At 41.6% G+C, this 20,456-nt stretch overlaps 1 protein-coding gene across 3 annotated transcripts in view; it reads right to left on the reverse strand.

Annotated features, from left to right (window-relative positions):
- The window catches only part of edil3a (EGF-like repeats and discoidin I-like domains 3a), a 338,241-nt gene that overhangs the window by 229,614 nt on the left and 88,171 nt on the right, over positions 1-20,456 (reverse strand). Inside the window, exon 2 of one of the 3 annotated variants that reach the window (XM_056458380.1) lies at positions 6,096-6,122. The exons of 1 other annotated variant lie outside the window; for it this stretch is intronic. In XM_056458380.1, the coding sequence (XP_056314355.1) occupies positions 6,096-6,122 (27 nt within the window). Of the gene's footprint in view, positions 1-6,095; positions 6,126-20,456 lie in introns of all 3 variants that reach the window. One more of the 3 variants, XM_056458379.1, reaches the window with a different exon arrangement.

The following is a 20,456-nucleotide window of genomic DNA, read 5'->3' on the forward strand; positions in this document are numbered from 1 at the left end:
TAGTAAAGTTCACCCTGATGACCTGAAGCAGGGAAGAAGATATACTGTAGGCAAACAAAATTGAACCTCTGAAGTTGCTTGGAAAAAGTTTTTGGTTCCTTTTCTGGACTTTGAACATCTCTGGATAGTTGTTCTCCATGAAAGGACAGAGAGCTCTCAAATGTAATCTAAAATATCTTAATTTGTGTTGCGAAGATGAATAAAAGTCTCAGGGGGTCAAAAGAACATGAGGGTGAATGATAAATAATAATTCAAAGTTTGGGGTGTACATCCCTTAACCAATGCAAATGCACATACAGCAATTGACACACATATTGAACCCACATACTGTAATTGGCCCCTCAGAGGGCAGTTGGGGTTTTGATGCTTTGCTCTCACTTCAGTCATGGTATTAAGGGTGGAGGAGAGCACGGGTTATCCCCTCCCTCAACTCCAAACCCTACCCACCTATAATCTCTGACAGACCTGACTCAAATCTCCAACCTTTTACAATCTAACCATCATGCCACGACTGCCTGTTTGAAATCAGTGTTGCAAATGCTGCAGGCCCCTACTGAAGAACACACAGGGGTCATTGTTCTAGCCCTTGTGAATGCTGAAAAATAAAATAATCCAAAATAATGCCAGATTATATGTGAGCTTCAGAGCTAAAACTAATCAAAAATATCCCAAAACAACATCTAAACTTTATCCGCTCTGTGGATTTATTTCATTTTATTTATTATTTTTCAGGTCAGATTGTAGCTATCAACCACATTCAACTCATTTGAAGTAAAGGTTCATGGGTAACACTTTATTTTGATGGTCCATTTGAGTATTAGTAGACTCTCTGCTTAATATCTGCTGATACTGCTCCTTCAACAGACATTTAACTGTAAGTACATGTCAACTTACACTAACCCCTAACCCCAACCTAACAGCCTACTTATAACCCAACGAGAATTAGTTGGCATGTAGATGCAATGTAACTTAAATTCAACAAACGGACCATCAAAATAAAGTGTGACCAAATTATTTACATTTTCAGATATTTTATGGATTCTGCAGGGGATTCACAAACTTGTAAAGCTTTAATAAGGCCAACAAGATCAAATCTATTTAAGAGCCTTGTGGCTGAGGATAAATAATTTACAATGTTTAGGACACAATGTGGCACCAGCTGACTTCTGTGTGAATCAAAGCTAACTTTCTTGGGGAAGCTAAGAGATGCTGGTACAGTAAGTGTAAACTACATATACAGTACAGTAAAACTGGTAGCATCAGCAAAAAAAGCAGGGCTGGCTGAAGTAAGTAGAGCTAATCTGCAATTCTAAACAGGCTTAAGAAACCACTTTGGATTCTAAACTAATATAAAATGGCAGTTTTTTGAATAGGAAATGACAGCTGCATTATATGTTGTATAAATACTCACAGAGGTGCAGACAATGACCTACTTTTAGAAATGTGAATATGGGAAAACCACTAACAATGGCCATACAGGAATGTAAGAGCTGCAATGCGGTTACAAGATCTATAGTATTTGATTGGGCATTAGTAACAGTATGTGCTATTTTCATAACATTCTTGAAACTCTTGACCACCTTAAATGCCTCTACCAGTCCACTGTTAATGATAATAATAATAATATAACAATAATATAATAATATAATAAGAATAAGAATAAGAATAATATTGTCATTTCTTACATTTATATAGTGCTTTTCTGGACACTCAAAACTCTTTGTACATTTTTGTGGGGGAACCTCCTCATCCACCACCAGTGTGCAGCATCCACCTGGTTGGCGTGAAGGCAGCCATATTACGTGAGATCGCACATCAGCTGATTGATGGAGAGGAGACAGATTGATGAAGACAATTATGATATGAGAATGATTAAGAGGCCATGATGGACAGATGCCAGTGGGCAAATTTGGCCAGGATGCTGGGGTTAAATCCCTACTCTTTTTTGACATCCTGGTATTTTTAATGACCACAGAGAAACAGGACCACGATTTAACTTTTCATCCGAAAGACGGCACTCACTGAGCAGTATATAGTCCCCTTCAATATAATGAGGCATTAGGACCCACACAGACTGCAGGTTGAGCACCCAGGTTGAGACCTGCTGGCCTCATTAACACCACTTCCGGCAGCAACCAAGCTTTCCCATGTGGTCTCCCATCCATACTGATTGCGCGCAGCCCTGCTTAGCTTCAGTGAGCGACCAAGTAAGAGTTGCAGTGAGCTAGCAGCCAGCAAATCCTATAAAATAATCATGCATTGCTTTATGTTTGGTAAATGTGATGAATTTGCAGAGGCATTTACTAAAGTACAATGATATACCTACCACTGTCTATCCAAAAACGAAAATGAAACTTGATGTTAATGTACTTACCAGCAGGCCATCAAAAGTTTAAGTGCGAGTATTATTTCAATAAATGATTTAATACATTCATTCTCATTTTTCACTGTAATCAAACCAGCCCGATCTCACAAGAAAACATAACTATTTTACATATTTTCAGAAAAGGGGCTAATTTGTACAAACTCATTTGATTTCATTCAATCTTCAAAAAGAGGAATGCCCCCAAACCCTCAGCAAATTGTACTAAAATGTACAAATGTAATAAAAAAATTAATACTGATGGGGTTGGATTTCTGTCTTCAAAATTCGTCCCAGCAATGATCAACATTTATCCTTTTTCTCATAACTTTATTAATATGATTATTTGAAACAGTGTTTAATCTTTGAAATTATTTTGACTAATGAAGAAAGTTTCGGAATGTGTGCAGGAATGTAAAGTTGAAGTGCCTTTGTTCCTATGGTTGTCTGTTATAACTTATAATTTTCAGGAGCCACCCAACCAGGTCATAGGTCATGGAGACTTCTTGGGTGGAACTGCAGGGCCTGATGACTGGACACAATTGTTCCTATTGTTATTGCTATGTGATAATGCTGTGTAAAAAGATTTAATTTAAAGATTTAATTTTAAAGATTTAATTAATTAATTAATAAGATAGGCTTTGTGTAGCATGTAAGCTGCCAGTTTGCATGTAGATTGTACCGATTTTCAACCAGTTTTGATAAGATCTGAGGTTACACTCAGCCTTGGGTAAGAAACAGATTGTGCTTTGTGTGTCTGTGCTATTTCTTTATGGTTCATTTCACAGGTCTGGGGTCAGTCCTGAACAGCCTAGTGGCTGTCTGACGTTTGTATGCTTGAGATATTAAGATATCATTCAGAATTGCAAGCATGCACCCACATGGAAGTCAATCTGTGTTTTAACCAATCAGCTTTTTAAACACCTATATGTATGACGCAGTTAATGGCGTTATGTGAGAGTATAATTGTTGATGTTTTGAGACTGTAAGGAGAGTGGCCTACAAACTCATTGCGAGTGTTGAAGCTGGCTTCTGCTGATGAAACTGCAAACTATTCAGCAAACTTCTCTGACTCCCACTCTTCTTAATCTGACAGACTGCTTATTTGTGTCTTAAAACTGTATTTTATCCCGTACAATACGAATTAGCTACTAAATCAAAAAAGTTATAAATTGCTGTAAGATTGCATTGAAACAAACAGCCTCAGCTCAGTTGTGAGTTTGTGCTTGTGCATAAATAAACCTGTTGTGATTAAGTAATCATCTCATTAGAGTTATTTGGTCTAACCATGGTTATTATGGATGACTTTGCTGTGATTCGTTTATAAGGTGGAAAGGAAAAGCATAGACTGCAGTACATTCACATTGTGTTGCCTTATTGAAACTGTTTGCAATTGTGCATGCACTATTACTTTAGCTGTCAAAATTGCAAAGTCTTGCAGGGGGTTGGGTGTGTGCTGATGTAGTCCCCTGGGATACTTGGATACCCTTGCTAGGTGGTGCCCTATGCAGAAGTGAGCTGCAGAATTGCTCATTTGCGAGCATTGACGAGATAAATCTGTCATGACTGGATAGGTAAAAATAGAAGTAATTTTGCTAGTTAGTTAGTTTGGTAAAGATTTGTTAGATGTAGCATCTTGTACACTTTAGTTTAGGGGTAAGTTGGGGCCATATATTTATATATATATATATATATATATATATATATATATATATATATATATATATATATATATATATATATATATATATATATATATATATATATATATATTATATTATATTGTATTATTATATTATATTATATTATATTATATTATATTATATTATATTATATTATATGTATTTATTACTTATTTTTATTTATTATTATTTATTTTATTTATTTTTTATTTTTTTCATTAATTTTTATATTTTTTACAGAATAAAATAATTTATGGACTGTCCTTAAACACTACCTGACAAAAGCCTTGTCGCCTATGCAAGTTTTAGAAACAACAAATAATAACTTGACTTCTAGTTGATCCTTTGGTGTTAGAAGTGGCTTATATGAAAGGCAAAAGCCTCTAGATTATGCTTATTTTACCAAAATAAATTATGATCATGCCTTGATTTGTAATTATTTAATTATGACAGTAAGATCTGACTTTGCTTAGACAAAAGTCTTGTCACTTAACAGAAATAATGTACAGTATGGAATATAAAGTCATGGTGCAGTGGAAAAAGAATTAATATTGTGTATGACTCCCATGAGCTTGGAGAACTGCATCCATACATCTCTGCAATGACTCAAATGACTTATTAATAAAGTCATCTGGAATGACAAAGAAAGCATTCTTGCTGGACTCCCAGAGCTCATCAAGATTATCTGGATTCATCTTCAATGTGTCCTCCATCTTACCCCAAACATGCTCAATAATGTTCATGTCTTGTGACTTGGCTGGCCCATCCTGGAACACCTTGACCTTCTTTGCTTTCAGGAACTTTGATGTGGAGGCTGAAGTTTGAGAAGAAGTGCTACACTGCTGACGATTTTCCCCTCTCCTGTAGGTTGTAATGTAATGGGCAGCACAAATGTCTTGATACCTAAGGCTGTTGATGTTGCTATCCATTCTGCAGATCTCTCACATGCCCCCATACTGAATGTAACCCCAAACCATGATTTTTCCTTCTCCAAACTTGACTGATTTCTGTGAGAATCCTGAGTGCATGTGAGTTCCAATAGGTCTTCTGCAGTATTTGTGATGATTAGGATGCAGTTCAATAGATGATTTATTGGAAAAATCACCACTTTTCCAAATGATCAACCAGAAGTTAATTTTTGGTGCTTTTACAACTGGGTTCGACAACAAGACTTTTGTCAGGTAGTGTATAACCATATATATTTGTGTGTGTTTGTGTGTTAATTTCAATTAGCCTGTATATCTGTATGGGTGAACTACTCTAATGCAGAATATTCCCTATAATTTATAAAAGGCAATGCATATCATCACATGTAAGTCTCAAAAATAAAAAAAACACAAGAATTACAGAAACTGTATATGGTACCAGACAGCAACAGATGTGCATCTTGCTCACAATGTGAAAGGAACGCCCATGAACATGAAGACTGGAGGGCTGAAGTGTTTTATAGAAAGTCTGGAAGCAGATAAAAGGAGGCAGGAGGGAAGAATTTGAGCATCTTCAAAGCAAAGATCAGTGAGCTTGAGAGTGACTGCTGACCGGCTTGAGAGCGACTGCTGACCAGGCATGATGAGAGGAATCAATGGGTGTGATACTGAGGTGCCAAGAAGGTCGAGAGGAGGTGAAGAAAGCCAAATTTCCTTATAGAACCAAATTATGTCTATTTGGAAATGTATACTGCACAGTGCATCATACGCAAATTATCTCCAAAGGCATCCAAACTGGTCAACAATGAGCAAGCGATCAGAGTAGCAGCTTCTGAAAGGACACTAGGTGATATCACGAACAAGTGTTTTTTTTTTAGGTGCTCTATGCATCAACGTCACGGTGAGGAGACAGAAAAACACATCAAGGACGACATGACATCAGAAGAAATCTAGAGGAGGTGTGAAGGAACAGGTAAGGGAAGAGCTCTGAAATAGACGTGTGAATTTCATGCAGGCAAGGTCACACATGCCCAAACTGACAACAGGAGAAGGAAGAGCGACAAAGAGAGATACAGGAGCCAAACGAGGGGAACACAACAATTACCATATCTAGATATATCCCACCTGCTGAAGTTGGATCCTCACCATCTGCTGCTATAGAGGGATATGAGGAAATTGGAGGGGAGGGAGAAAGAGAGAGAGAAAGAGAGGTGGTCAATCCTCTTTCATATAATCTCCCCAGTAAAATCAACAGTATATGCCATTTAACAGGTGGTGGTTTGAGCCACGCTGAAAATATCAAGAAATGTATGCATAGAGGTACTAAAACAGAAATTTCCTTCTTTCCATTTTTGGCTGTACACCCACAGCGAGGGTTTGGGACTGACAGCAGTGCTTTCTAACAGGTGCGACTCTCTAATTGTTGTGTATGTAAACAACCACAGAATGGATCAAATCTGTGTGAACACTTATTCAAAGTCATTCTCCATCTCTAATGTCTTTGCGTAATGACTAAAACCATGGTAACAGATATGAATAGTACATATCAAAACTATTTTTTTGAATAGTCACCTGGAACAGGGTTTAAACATCCTGTGCACATATATTCAGTTGAAAACAGTCTGGGTCAGTCAACACTGTCATAATATAGAGCCATATCGTCACCTTATAATTATAAGGTTTTATCTTACATTTGTCAAAAAATGAGTTTTTGACATATTCTAATTAAATGGCAACGTATTTACATTATGAGTTGCTTTTTTATAAGTTGTTTACATTTTAAGACTTTTTATTTAAAAAAACAAATGTTACACACATACTGTTTGCTAAATGGAATGCAAAAACTTTAAAACTCAATATCTCAAAATCATTTAGAACGCAGATAGAACCTTATAAATTCAAAGTGACGATATGTTTGCTTGATATGTAAAATGCACAGAACAACCGTTAAATATCTTAAAAATATGTTTAGTGTATAAAGTGGGAGTAATCAATCAAACAAAAATAATGTAAATAATAAATGTTGATGAATGAATGAAACATATAATTTATAAGGATCTAGAAATGCCATTACTGTTATAACTCTTGTACAGTTCTGCACAGTATGTCATTGTAATGTTTTGACTGTATCCCTCCTGCTACCCCCTCATTAAGGTCAGCATGAACTGGAAGCTGTGACCGTTTTTTATTTTTTTGTTTGTTTTTTGCATTGTGACAGTTCATAAAGATATAGAATTTTAAATGAGAAAACAGTGGGCATGCTTGTTATTTTGTATGTTTGTTTTTTTCTACTGCGAGCTGATTGGATGTAGTCAAGTAGGCATTTAATTCACAAAGATTGGGAAAAGAGTTTGGGAAGAATTGTTTCAACCTAACAGACACCTCCTCTTCACCATTTCTGTTTGTTATTATAGTGCTGTCACAACTGAAAGTTGGAGAGGTGTGGTTAAGTATGCTAACCCTGCCACTCATTCCAGGTTGGCACAGCGGAATGAACCGCCAACTTATCCAGGACATGTTTTACGCAGCAGATGCCCTTCCAGCCACAACCCAACACTGGGAAACACCCACACACTCTTGCACACACTCACAGACACTACGGCCAATTTAGCTTATTCAATTCACATGTTCGGCTTGTCTTTGGCGGAAACCGGAGCACCCGGAGGAAACCCACGCAAACACAGGGAGAACATGCAAACTCCACACAGAAATGCCAACTAACCGAGCCGGGACTCGAACCAGCAACCTTCTTGCTGTGAGGTGATTGTGCTACCCACTGCGCTACCATGCTGCCCACTAGCAAAGATAGATAGATAGATTGATATGGTTAATTTTGATTTCATGTGTAGGCTACTTTAATCTTAGTTGCTCCAGTTATGTTTCATTTTAGTATAGAAGTGTAGAAAATAATCGGCAAAAAAGGAGAGCTGACATGAACAAATTAAATCACAGAAGAAGGAAGGCTTTGAGGGATGCTGATAAACCATATTTGATGCATAGAAGAGAACAAAATGCAGGGAAAAATCCACCGAATTAGGTGAGTAACATGATCTCTCTCTCTGAATGCGTTGAGGAGCGCTAAACTCCACAAAAATAGTTAAACACAATAAACCACATAGCATATAATAAAGCTGTATCAATGCATATTTCCCACCAGTCCTGTGTAAACTACACCATGCCGAGTTTATTTGTTATATATTTATTTATATAATGAGATGGCAGAGCGCAAGAACAGTTTGAAGTAGTATATACACAGGTGCAATGTACCAATTTTTCTAAATAAACAACATTTAACTATGATGTATGTCCACATTGTATGTATTTATTGTTGTATTTATTTATGTATGTATTCATTTATTGTTAATAATTGATTGGTATTGCCTGTACTGTAAGAAGGTCTATGTATTGTACATTGTTCAACTTCATACTGTATTTTCCTATTTTAAATAATATTAATAACAGTAGACTGTTAAATTGGGGTTAGGGTTAGTGCAAGTTGACATGTACTTGAAAAGGTTTTTACAGTCAGTTCCTGAAATGGTTCAGATCTTTAGTAGTTTAAAGTGATATGATGAATTTGAGTTATACTGTTATTCCACACTAACTGGACATATACCACCCTTCCACATTTGAGAAATATAAATCACAATAACTTTTTATTTTTAATACTGACACAGATTTTTTTTATATCCTTAGAATTAAGAAGCTTTTGTTGTCTACCTTCAAGTAAAATAAAAAAAAAAAATATATATATATATATATATATATATATATATATATATATATATATATATATATATATATATATATATATATATATATGTTCACAATCCAAATGAAAAAAAAATCTTAATACTAAATCTTAATAATTTGGAATTATGGATTCATATGGTTCCTTATCTCAAGGCCTTAAATATTCTACTGCAATTGGATCTGCTTCTTAATAACAAATTAACATTTTAATAAACACTTACTCATTATCATTAGCAAATAGTTAAATAAACTATATTACAAATGTTTCAAATTCATTGGCACTCTCTGTGCTCTCATTCTCTTAGATCTGTGATCTCTTTTTGCTTCCATCTTTCATAAATAGAGACCTTGACAGGCCTTACATTACTGGCTGACAGCGAAAAAATAACCCGGGAAGCACATACCTATTTCATACGTTTATCACTGACACAACACTGTCAGCTGCCTTTCTGCACACATCAGCCAAACTCACTCTCAAAAAAAACAATTTGTGACATCTGTAAAACTGCAGCAGTCAGAAAATAATACGGCTGTCGTTTCCTCTCACACCCATAACTCATTTTACTGCATTTTAGCTATTCAGAATGAGCCGACACTGCAGCATTGTGAAAGTAGCCGCTGACCGTTCACATATAATCTTCTGAAGGTCAGGCTCTTTGGAATTAGGACAGTCTCATAGGGCAAGTTTTAATACAATATCTGAACGCTGTAGCTGTTACGTCTGACCCTGCTGGAGCCCAGGCTGTATTTATCATTCAGCAGCAGCGGCGCTCAGATTATCCGGCTGAGCATGCATGTGTTTGACTGTTAATCGCTGGCCTATGGGCCTTTAATGCAAGGATAAACCCAGTGTCTCCAACCATTATCATCCACCTCCATCAACCTGATCACACTACAGGAAGACTTTTCTCCTTTTCCACTCTATCTTCATCGTCTTGTGAAAGGAGCTGTTCTTAGGTTCTGATAGTATCTGGTCTGAGGTGAAGTTCTCCTCATTGACTGTGTGATAAACTGTTTGGGGTTTTGTGTTGCTGGTGGCAATTTGAGGTTAACACATTCTCTTTGAAGGAATCTTAGTGATGTCTTTACAAGAGGCAATGTAGGATAAGCATCCGATGAAGTAACTGGAGTCACGGCACAGTGTCACAAAGGCATCCTATGCTCAGAAACACAACTAGCCTTTACTTTCCGGTTTACTGTACATGCTAGTCAAAATCTACAATCCAGAAAAGGTATAAGTTATTATTACACGGGTGCCTGGAAGACTCCATTCTGGTTCTCTATTTGATTGGTCAGTCCTAACATTAAAAGGAATGTTATATTGAGATAACAACCACTAAATAACACAGACTTATCCTGGAACTTTGAATCACCTTGACCCTCAGCGAACATGTTCAACTCCATATACTTCCATCCACATTCATTTGCATCTGCGTGTCTGTCACATCATGTTCTTGTAAATGAATATGTAGGTTAGTTAGTATGCTTTATTCAGCAGGTTTCGCTTCTTTCAGCTTTGCATTTTTGACTGTTTGGTGCCATCTTGTGACTGAACAATGCACAAGTTATTAAATATTCCATTAGTTATTTTAGTTTCAGCTTTGTGTTTAATTAAAGAGTTAATAAACTGTTATTGATTTAAAGTTTTGTATCTTATGTTTATGTTTTGTGGCAAGTATCCAAGAATTAGGATAAAGTACACCAGCATAGTTGTTTTTGCTGAATAAAGTCCTTCAGCCTAATAACTTCCGATAAACCTGTCCAGCTTATTTCTGCAATAGCAAACCTCCTTGATGTACTGTATCTCTAACTTATTAAATAAGCATAAAACGCTACGGTTACTAAAGTAACCCTTCGTTCCCCGAGGGGGGGAACGGAAATGCTATGTGGAAACTTCCACTATGGGGATTTCGTCAGAATCCAATCATCTGAAAGAGTATAAAAACGGGCCAATGAAATGCCAATGAGTTGGCAGCGTCAGCGTGCACAGCTGGCGTCAATGACAATCAGTCAAGCTATAAAGACGCAGCCAGTGCCATGCTCGACATCCTTTTCTAGCTGAAGAGACTTTCACGCTCAACAGCTAATGGACAATCGTTGTGGCGAAGGAACATAGCATTTCCGTTCCCCCCCTCGGGGAACGAAGGGTTACTTTAGTAACCGTAGCGTTCCCCTTCGGATGGGGAACTCCAATGCTATGTGGAAACTTCCACTATGGGGAAATCTATGGAAAACGCCACAACGAAAGAACCTTACTGCGCCCCTGGCGAAGGGTGTGCCACGCAGTAGAGCAAGCGCACCTACAACGCCCCGAGACACAGTCTTCCAACGTGTCCCCTGGCCCTTACTTACCTGTTCAGAAACGGTTATATTTTTCGGGGAGTCGCAATAACCCAGTAAAAAGGTTTTGATACGACAGTACGTTGGGAAAGCGTTCAGTCCCGATAGGGAGGACGCTGCGGAGCTCACCTGCTACCCAGAGGGGAGACCTGGTTACAATCTATGGACCACCCCAGAGATGGGGGGGTCCTAGCATAAGGATGGTTAGCGGGGAGGGAAGACACGAGCCTGCCCTAGAAGGGGGGACTATACCGTGGCTGAGTGAACGTATGGGATCGCCAGCGGGGATCACACATAGCAGGCACCTATACCCAGAACGCGGGCTGACCAGCGGGCATGCCGACAACGTAACGGGCCAACACCTGACTCCTCCGCTGAGTCAGGTGCTGGGGGCCTCGGAGGAACTCTGCAGGGTTCGCCAAAGAAATGGGGAACTAAACTGACAAAGCTGAAAAAGCGCACGTATCTCCGGGTTAGGGAGAGTGGCGCAGCAAGCGTGTTTCGACACCTCAACCGAATCATTTCCTCAATCACCAAGGGTTGCCTAATACCCTTGAGGAAACCGGCTCCACTCGCAGATTGTAACCTTGCAAATGTATTGGGTGTCACCCAACCCGTAGCTCTACAAATGTCTGTCAGAGAGGCGCCGTGTGCTAACGCCCAGGAGGATGCGATGCTCCATAGTGGAGTGCGCTCTCACCCCCGGGGGACACGGCTCACCCTGGCCCAAAGGCGAGGGAGATGGCATCCACTATCCAGTGGGCCAACCTCTGTTTAGATACGGCACTTCCCATCTGCCGACCACTGTAATGGACAAAGAGCTCGTCAGAGGATCTAAGGCTCTGAGTGTGGTCCCCATATATTCGCAAAGCGCGAACAGGACACAACAATGAAAGGGCTGGGTCTGCCTCCTCCGTGGGCAGCGCTTGCAGGCTCACTACCTGATTGTTAAAACGACGTGGTAGGAATCTTGGGCACATAGCCGGGCCGGGGTCTCAGGACAACGTGAGAGTAGGCCGGCCCGAATTCTAGGCACGAGTCACTGACCGAAAATGCCTCCAGGTACCTAACCCTCTTAACCGATGCCAACACGACCATCAGAGCTGTCTTCAAGGACAGAAATCTCAAGGATACTGAGTCGAGTGGTTCGAAGGGATCCCCACGTAGGCTCGTAGCACTACCGCGAGATCTCAAGAGGGTATGAGGGGGGGCGGGGGAAAACATCCGCCTCGCACCTCTGAGGAACTGGATGATGAGGTTATGCCTCCCCACGGTGCCGCCATCCCCGCATCATGATGAGCGGAGATGGTGGCCACGTAAACCCTCAGTGTGGAGCGCGACAGCCTTCGCTCCACCTGTCCTGAAGGAAAGAAAGCACAACACTGATCTGGCAAGATCGGGGGTCTTCTCGGCGAGAAGCGCACCACTCAGTGAATAGACTCCACTCCAGAGCGTAGGCATGCCTCGTAGAGGGTGCACTAGCCTGAGTGATGGTATTAACCACCGCCACCGGTAGGTTACCTAAGTCTTCCTCGTCGCGTCTTATGGACCCCACGTGGAGGTTCCACAGAACTAAGCGAGGGTGCCAGATGGTGCCCTGTCCCTGAGAGAGTAGGTCCTCTCTCAAAGGGACTCGCCAGGGGGGGCGTCGCGAGGAGGGAGAGTTCTGATATCCAGGTCCGGTTGGGCCAGGGCCGCGGCTACGGATGCCATATGCCCCAGGAGCCTCTGAAATAATTTCAGGGGGACCACTTTTTTTCCTGTCGAACTCTCTCAGACAGTTCAGCATTACCTCGGCGCACTCTCGTGAGAGGCGCGCCTCCATAGTGATCGAGTCCAGCTCCAACCCGAGAAAGGAGATGCTCTGCACGGGGGCGAGCTTGCTCTTTTCTCGGTTGACCTGAAACCCCAACGGGCGGAGGTGCCGGAGCACCTTGTCTCTGTGCATAATCAATTGCTCCCGAGAGTGGGCTAAAAATCAGCCAGTCATCGAAATAATTGAGCGTGCGGATGCCGGCGAGCCGAAGGGGCGCGAGGGCACCCTCCGCGAGCTTGGTGAAAACTCGCGGAGACAGAGAGAGCCCGAAGGGGAGGACCTTGTATTGCCACGCTCGACCTTCAAACGCAAACCGCAGAAACTGCCGGTGGCGTGGAAGTGTGGAGATATGAAAATACGCGTCCTTCAGATCTATTGCTGCAAACCAATCCTGAGGACGAACGCATCGCGTGATGCGCATCTGCGTAAGCATTTCGGAGCGCAGCCAGTGAAGGCAGCGGTTCAAAATGTGCAGATATAGGATTGGCCATAGCCCATCGCTCTTTTTTGGACACGATGAAGTGCGGGCTGTAAAACCCGCGCTCCATCTCGGCTGGAGGGCCGGCTCGATTGCGTCCTTCGCCAGGAGGACAGCAATCTCCTCTCGCAAGACAGGGGCGGACGCAGGACTGACCCTGGTCGCCCGTGAACCTGGGACGCCGTTTCGCGAACTGAATCGCATAGCCGAGTCTGGTCGTATGGATGAGCCATTGCGATGGGCTGGCCCGCGCTAACCAGGCAGGCAGAGCCCCCGCAAATGGTCCCACCCGCACGAACGCTGACGTGCCAGCGGCGGGGCAGCGTGGAGTGAGTGGGCTCATCCGGGGAGCGCTGGGGTCCCACAGGAGAGCAGGAGAGGAGATGTTCTCGTCTCGCACTCAAACTCCAGGAGAGGGGCTGGGAGTGGAGAGAAAGGAGACCGTTCTCTCGCGCTCCATGAGCCATTGGCGAAATGCACCAATCCTGCGAGCTGGAAGGCATAGCGTCCCAGACTGGCAGTGTTCGGGCTGTCACATCCGGAGGAGGGGAAAAGTGCTCTTTCACTGAGGATTTTGATGGCGTTTTTTTTTTTTTTTTTACGCCTTTAAATAACGTGCCCCGCCCTCCAGCGGGGAAAGAGCAAATTCCCTCCTCCCCAGATGGCCCGCCTCAGGGACGCTTCGCGGTCCGTTTTACCGAACTTAGCGGCGCCCTGGGCGGGGGACGCTGGTTGCCTGTGCGATGCTCGGCGCAGCCGCGTGGCCGGAGGCGCAGGCGGGGGCGGCGAAGCAAAGCTGCGGGCGGGCGTCCTCGGCGAAAAAGCAGTGGATGTGGATGGCTCGGCGGGGGGGAGCGGTCATACAATCCCGCCGATAGAGACCTCGCCCATCGCCTCCGACTGCTTTATCACCGGCGTGAATTCCTGGGCGAATTCACCGCCAGTGTCGCCGAACAGACCAGCCTGGGATATGGGTGAGTTAAGAAAGCGAACTTTGTCAACGTCACGCACATCACCAGGTTTAGCCTGAGGTGGCATTCCTGGATCACGGATGTGATCATCGTCCTTCCCAGGGCACACACAGCCGACTTTTTTTTTTTTTTTTTTTTTGTAAGAGCATAGTCGGTTGCGGTGCGGAGCGCATGCTCAGTCCTGGGTCAGAACCATCCTCGCGCAGCCGGGCCAGCGCCTGCGCTTGGTAGCGCTGGTAGGTGGCCATAGCGTGCACGGTGAGGGGGAAGGCGCACGCAGCACACTGCGTGAGCCTACTGTGCCCATGCCGGAAGAAGGGGATGGGGAGGCTTAGAAGGTCTCGCCTTCATCCTCCACATCCACCCCTCTAATCGGTCCGGCCGCGGGGCTGGGGGATAAACCATCTCCAGAGCCACGGCCGAAGCAGCCTGGGGAAGCACAGCCGCAAAGTCTGCTTCTGGATTCGACGCCGCGCTCAAAGTCCCGGAGGGAGCGAGCGGGTTCGAATCCTCGTCAGACCTTGACAGCCCAACCTCCAAGGATGGTGAGGATGGAAGCGCACGCAGATCGGGCAGAAAAAAGTGCCCTCAGGACTGCGTGAGTTCACTGTGCACTTCCGGGAAGAAGGGGATGGGAGGCTTTGAAGGTCTTGCCTCCTTATATCCTCCACATCACACCCATCTAGTTGTTCCGGCCGCGGGGCTGGGGGATAAACCATCACCAGACCCACGGCCGAAGCAGCCCGAGAAAGCACGGCCATCACGTCTGCTTTTTAGATGCTAACGCCGCGCTCTCCACCCCGGAGGGAGGGAGCGAGCGGGCTCGCATCCTCATCAGACATTGACAGCCCATCCTTCGATGCAGCGATGGACATCTGACCCCCGGTGTCATCAGGTGAGAGAGCGACCATCCAAGGACGGAGCGCTTCTCTTCACCTGAAGCTTGGATGGAGCGCGTGGAGGAGCGAGAGGTCCACGGCCCGGGGGCGGCGGATTTACTCTCACTGAAACCTTCAGATCTGCCCGAGTGCCAACCGCAGTGCGGGGGACAACTGGGGTGGGTGGCTCTTTTGCAAGAGCGAGCCGCGATCTTAACTGCGCAACAGACATGACATCAGTGATGGCATGCACTGCCCGCGAGCACCGCATTAACATGCTGGACCCCCAGACATGAAACGCTGTGCTCGTGCCCATCATCCGGGGATAGGAAACCACCGCATCCAGAAACGCACGGTCGGAGTGACGTCTTGAAAAAGACGCGCTGCACGACCGTGTTGCTCTTTTAGGAAAGCTTTTTTCCTATATACAAACCGCTCTTGGAGGACCGGACCCAAAGGACGCCAGACAAGGGAGAAATACCCAGCTCGACCATCTGCCACTGCGTATACGCGCTCTGGACCGGGAGAAGCTGCTTCTCGATCTCTCTCTGTAGACACAGGTTGGAGATACCCTCAAAGACTCTCTCAGAAGCTTCGTGAAAGGCTCTGAAAGCGAAAAGGATGTCGAGCATGGCACTGGCTGCGTCTTTATAGCATGACTGATTGTCATTGACGCCAGCTGTGCACGCTGACGCTGCCAACTCATTGGCATTTCATTGGCCCGTTTTTATACTCTTTCAGATGATTGGATTCTGACGAAATCCCCATAGTGGAAGTTTCCACATAGCATTGGAGTTCCCCATCCGAAGGGGAACTCTCATTCACATTATTATTATGATTATTACAAAACCTGCATAAAGCAATATTTTATTAACAAATTGATAGGTTATAATCTGAGAACAGGACATAACATGAAGATTAGCATGATTAATATATTAAGCCCTGGTCAGATCACATGATTTTGTCATGATTTCAGAACGATTTCCTTGATGTAGGGTGTCGTGCGGGGTCGCAAATGACAAATGGGCATTGCAACTTAAGATTCACTCATTTCTACTCGTGTAATGTGGCATAGTTCATGACAACCGATACCATGTCTGCGACGCCTCATGACACCATCACAGAAGGTCTAGCATGATTAATCTACTTTTGCATTCTTCACGACGAGTTTTGTCACGTAAATGACACTGGACAATAGGAGTACATCATTTCTCAGTTGTATCTGTAAGGGATGTCTTTAATCTGTGGGTCAGGTAATCAAAAAATAGGCTGCATATTTAGCCTACTTATGGCTGGGTCTTGGGTGGATCAGATCAATCATTGGTTATGCAAAGGTTGTGCAAACATTAACTATATTAAAGTGTTTTAAGCTATTTTGTCTGACAGACTGGCACAAATATGCAGAAATTCTCACAATGAGTTTCTGAGTTCTCTTAGCCTTTTGACTGAGTTCGTTCTTTCAAGGTAATCTGGAAACACATTTAGTGCTGCTAATACGTTGTATAAGCCTGTCCCACTAATTTAAATTACTTGATTAAATTAATTAAACAAAATTAAATTAAAACTCACAGGCAATGAATGGTTTTGTCATTTAATATGGGTTTCTTTGAAACTGAATATTTTACTTAAATTTTATTTAGGCTAGATTTTATTTTATTTACCAAACCAGTTTGTGCTTTGGCGCTAAAGCATATAGCAGACTGGTTTTGCAGCACTTCTCCTCAGATGTTATTCATTATTCTTGTTAATATAATTGAACAACCAAAAAATTATTAAGATACAAATTTTACCAAATTAAATTAGTTTCAAAAAGATATATTTTTCCAGGAAAAAAAAAAATACAAATTATAAATTTTATAGAAGTGTAAGTGGAAGATTTGTTTTGCTCCGTGGAAAATAAGCATTTAATTAATGATCCACTGTAATTGTTGTATCACAAACCTTCGTTATATATTTGCTATTTTTTTTTAATATGTCATTATTTTGTCAGATTTTTTAATGAGATTTTTTCCTTGGTGCTGATGTTCTTTTATTTTCTCCATCTCACTCGCGACAGGTTCAGGCGAGGGAGTGTTTAATAAGTAACCAATGGCAAAAAAAAAAATAAAAATTATAATAATAATAAATATATACATACACACACACTATGAATACCATCACGAATGGCCTTAACTGATGTAGTTGTCAGCAAGCATCAGTGTTTGAGATTGAAATAAGAAATCCGCACAATAAGAAAATATTAGAAGATAAGAAATTTTGTTATAGCAACACTTGTAACTGCTTTGGGAAATAACACTCATCGTAGACGTCACGGATGACTGATCGTGAAGGATCATGTAGTCTGGCACGACAGGTCAAGATTTTGTTAAGACAAAAATTGTGTGATCTGACCGGGGCTTTTTTAAAACTGCATTGTAAAATACACACACACACGTATTTTTATAAATAAAAGAGGTATATTTTACTGGATGGTACGTTTTCAAAATATTTTAGTAATTTTAAATAAAGCAAACCTACACTATAGTCGCTGAAACAAACCAATTGTAACAGTAAGTGCTACCGGAGATGCAGATAGTTTTCAAACCAAACAGGCACATTTATTGAACAATAAGCAGGATATGAGCAGATATGGCTGCAGATGCAGGCAGATGAGATTGCGATGAGGACAAACACAGGAAATTGATACAAATGTCTCTTTGATGCTGGGAACGGTTAGCTTTCCAGGAGCTGGGAACAGACAACAGGTAAGTACACATACTCGAGAGATGTTAGAGCACACTGGGAGAACACTGAGTGCAGGAGCCAGGTGAGAAGCACAGGAGTCTGAGATGCATAGGCGAGACCAAACAATGTGCTAGTGGGAATTGTCTGCTTATAAAGCAATCCAATTAGTGATTAGGGTGATGCTGGTCAGGTGTGTGTGTGTGTGTGTGATTAGTATTTAGGATATTATTATGGCCACTGAATGGCTGTTTTTCAATATGTATTCTTAAGCTGTGGTCACACTAGAATTTAAGCTTTCAAAATTCTGTAGTACGGCGCTGTGAAAAGGGTCCGGACTAAACAAGATAATTAGACATTTAAAAAAGCGAGCGATTGGTCCAAATTTTAAATTTCTGTCCGGAGAGGACATGTTTTGATCCTCGACTGGTCTCACGCAGTCAAGTGATGCGATTTTACAGGTCAGAGTTCACCAAGCTTGAACTTTCCAATGCAAAGAATTGCGAAATTTGACGCATGAGCTAGCATTTCTGGTCCAACACATTCGCGTTCATATGAATGGAAGTGTGTGGGGAGAAAAGTGCAGTGTGACTGCAGCTTTAAGCAATCTTGTGTCCTTGGGTTCTTGTGTAACATCATCATCAACTGCCAAAGTTCAGTTACAAAACTCAAGACCGGAGGATGCATGAACGTTCCCGGATGTGTTTTTGATATCATGGGTGTGTCGATGCAAACTTGAATGCAAAATTCGCTAGAGAAATGCCAGAAGTCATTGTGGCTGAATAAAGGAGGTGGGAAGCGCAGCATTTTATAAAGATTTATGATTAAAGTTCAGAGATATAACTTACCTCAGGAGTTTCCTTAAATGAGATGGTGAAAGTAAACATTAACATGGAAACCTTAAGTAAATGAAGGCATAAACACATTAAGGGTGCTTATTTGCTGAAATTTGTATAAAAAAATGTGTTTTATTTGTATTGTGCAACGTATATTTGTAGCATGTTATGTATAGCATGTTCTATATATTGAAAAGGGGAACACAATAAATCATTGCATGAATGCTGTAACGTTTAAATAATGTTTTGACCATCAGGACGATGGTCACAGATGATTTCGCACAGGACGTGTTCCGTGTTCTCGCAGTCTCCCCAGTTCGTTCTTCCGATGTAACCTGGCAAGACCAGTCTTCACAAGAAGTCCATTCTTTGCGTTCTTGGAACTGAGAAACATATTAACCACTGAATGGCTGTTTCTAAATATGTGTTCTTAGGCAATCTTGTGTTTTCGTGTAACGTCATCAACAACCACTAAAGCTCAGTTCCAAATCTCAAGACCGCAAGAACAGAGGATGCGTGAAAGTTCCCGAATGTGTTTTTGATTTCGAGGATACATCGATGCAGACTTGAGTGCAAAATTTTCTTGAGAAATCCCAAAAGCCATTGCGGCTGTAAAAAGGAGATGGGAAGTGCAGCATTTTATATAGAGTTATTATTAAAGTTCAGAGTTTCCCTACATGAGACAATGAAAGTAAACATTCACAATGAAAATCTTAATAAATGCATAAAAACATTAAGGGTGTTTATTTGCTAAAATTGTCTTAAAATCTGTGATTTGTATTGTGCAAAGTACATTTCTAAGGTTTTTGTGCATGTTATGTATATTGCAAAGGGTAAAAAAAATAACAAATCATTGTATGAATGCTAAACTCTGAAAACTGAACTACACTGTTTCAATTCACTATAATCTTTTATGTGAAGCTGCTTTGACGCAATCTACATTCTAAAAGCGCTATACAAATAAAGATGAATTGAATTGAACTGTAATGTTTCAATAATTTCCTGTAAAAAATGTGTGAAGGTCATGTGAACATCAAGAACGCAGCATCTCATTTCTCACTCATCTCTCATGAGTTCATTCTTCCAAGGTAACTTGGCAAGAATGGTCTCCACAAAAACCATTCTTAGAATTCTTGGAAATAAGAAACCGTTATCGCTGGTGACTGAATTGGCTGAGTGATGGAAGAGCCTGATATGATTATTGTCTTTTTTAAAATAAAGTTCCTTTTATAATATTAATGCAGTATCAGGTAATTGTAACCGAAACGTTCTGAAAATTTTGACCAGAGTGAAGATTTTCAGAAAATCTAATAAAAGAGTTTTTGCCTCCTGAATTTCTCCTTTTTGATTGGTCAACGCAGCTTTATTCAAGTGCTTTTATTACAGCCGGTGGATTTGGCATGCCCTTCAACAACATTTTTGCATTTTAATGTGGACAGAGATTTATTTACTTTTACATAGATTATATAGATGTATTAATTTTCTATGAAGGCGGGAAAAACTGTTAAACATGGCCTGTTACATTGATTAAAGAAACTGCTGCACAAGAAAAAGAAAGGAAGCACTCAAGGACATACAAAAATGAATAAATACAATATTTTCAACGTATTCATTTATTAATTTATTCATTATTCATCCATTCATTTTCTTTTCGGCTTAGTCTCTTTATTATCTGAGGTCACCACAACGGAAT

This window comes from Danio aesculapii, chromosome 5 (assembly GCF_903798145.1).
Source record: "Danio aesculapii chromosome 5, fDanAes4.1, whole genome shotgun sequence".
Lineage (NCBI taxonomy): Eukaryota > Metazoa > Chordata > Actinopteri > Cypriniformes > Danionidae > Danio > Danio aesculapii.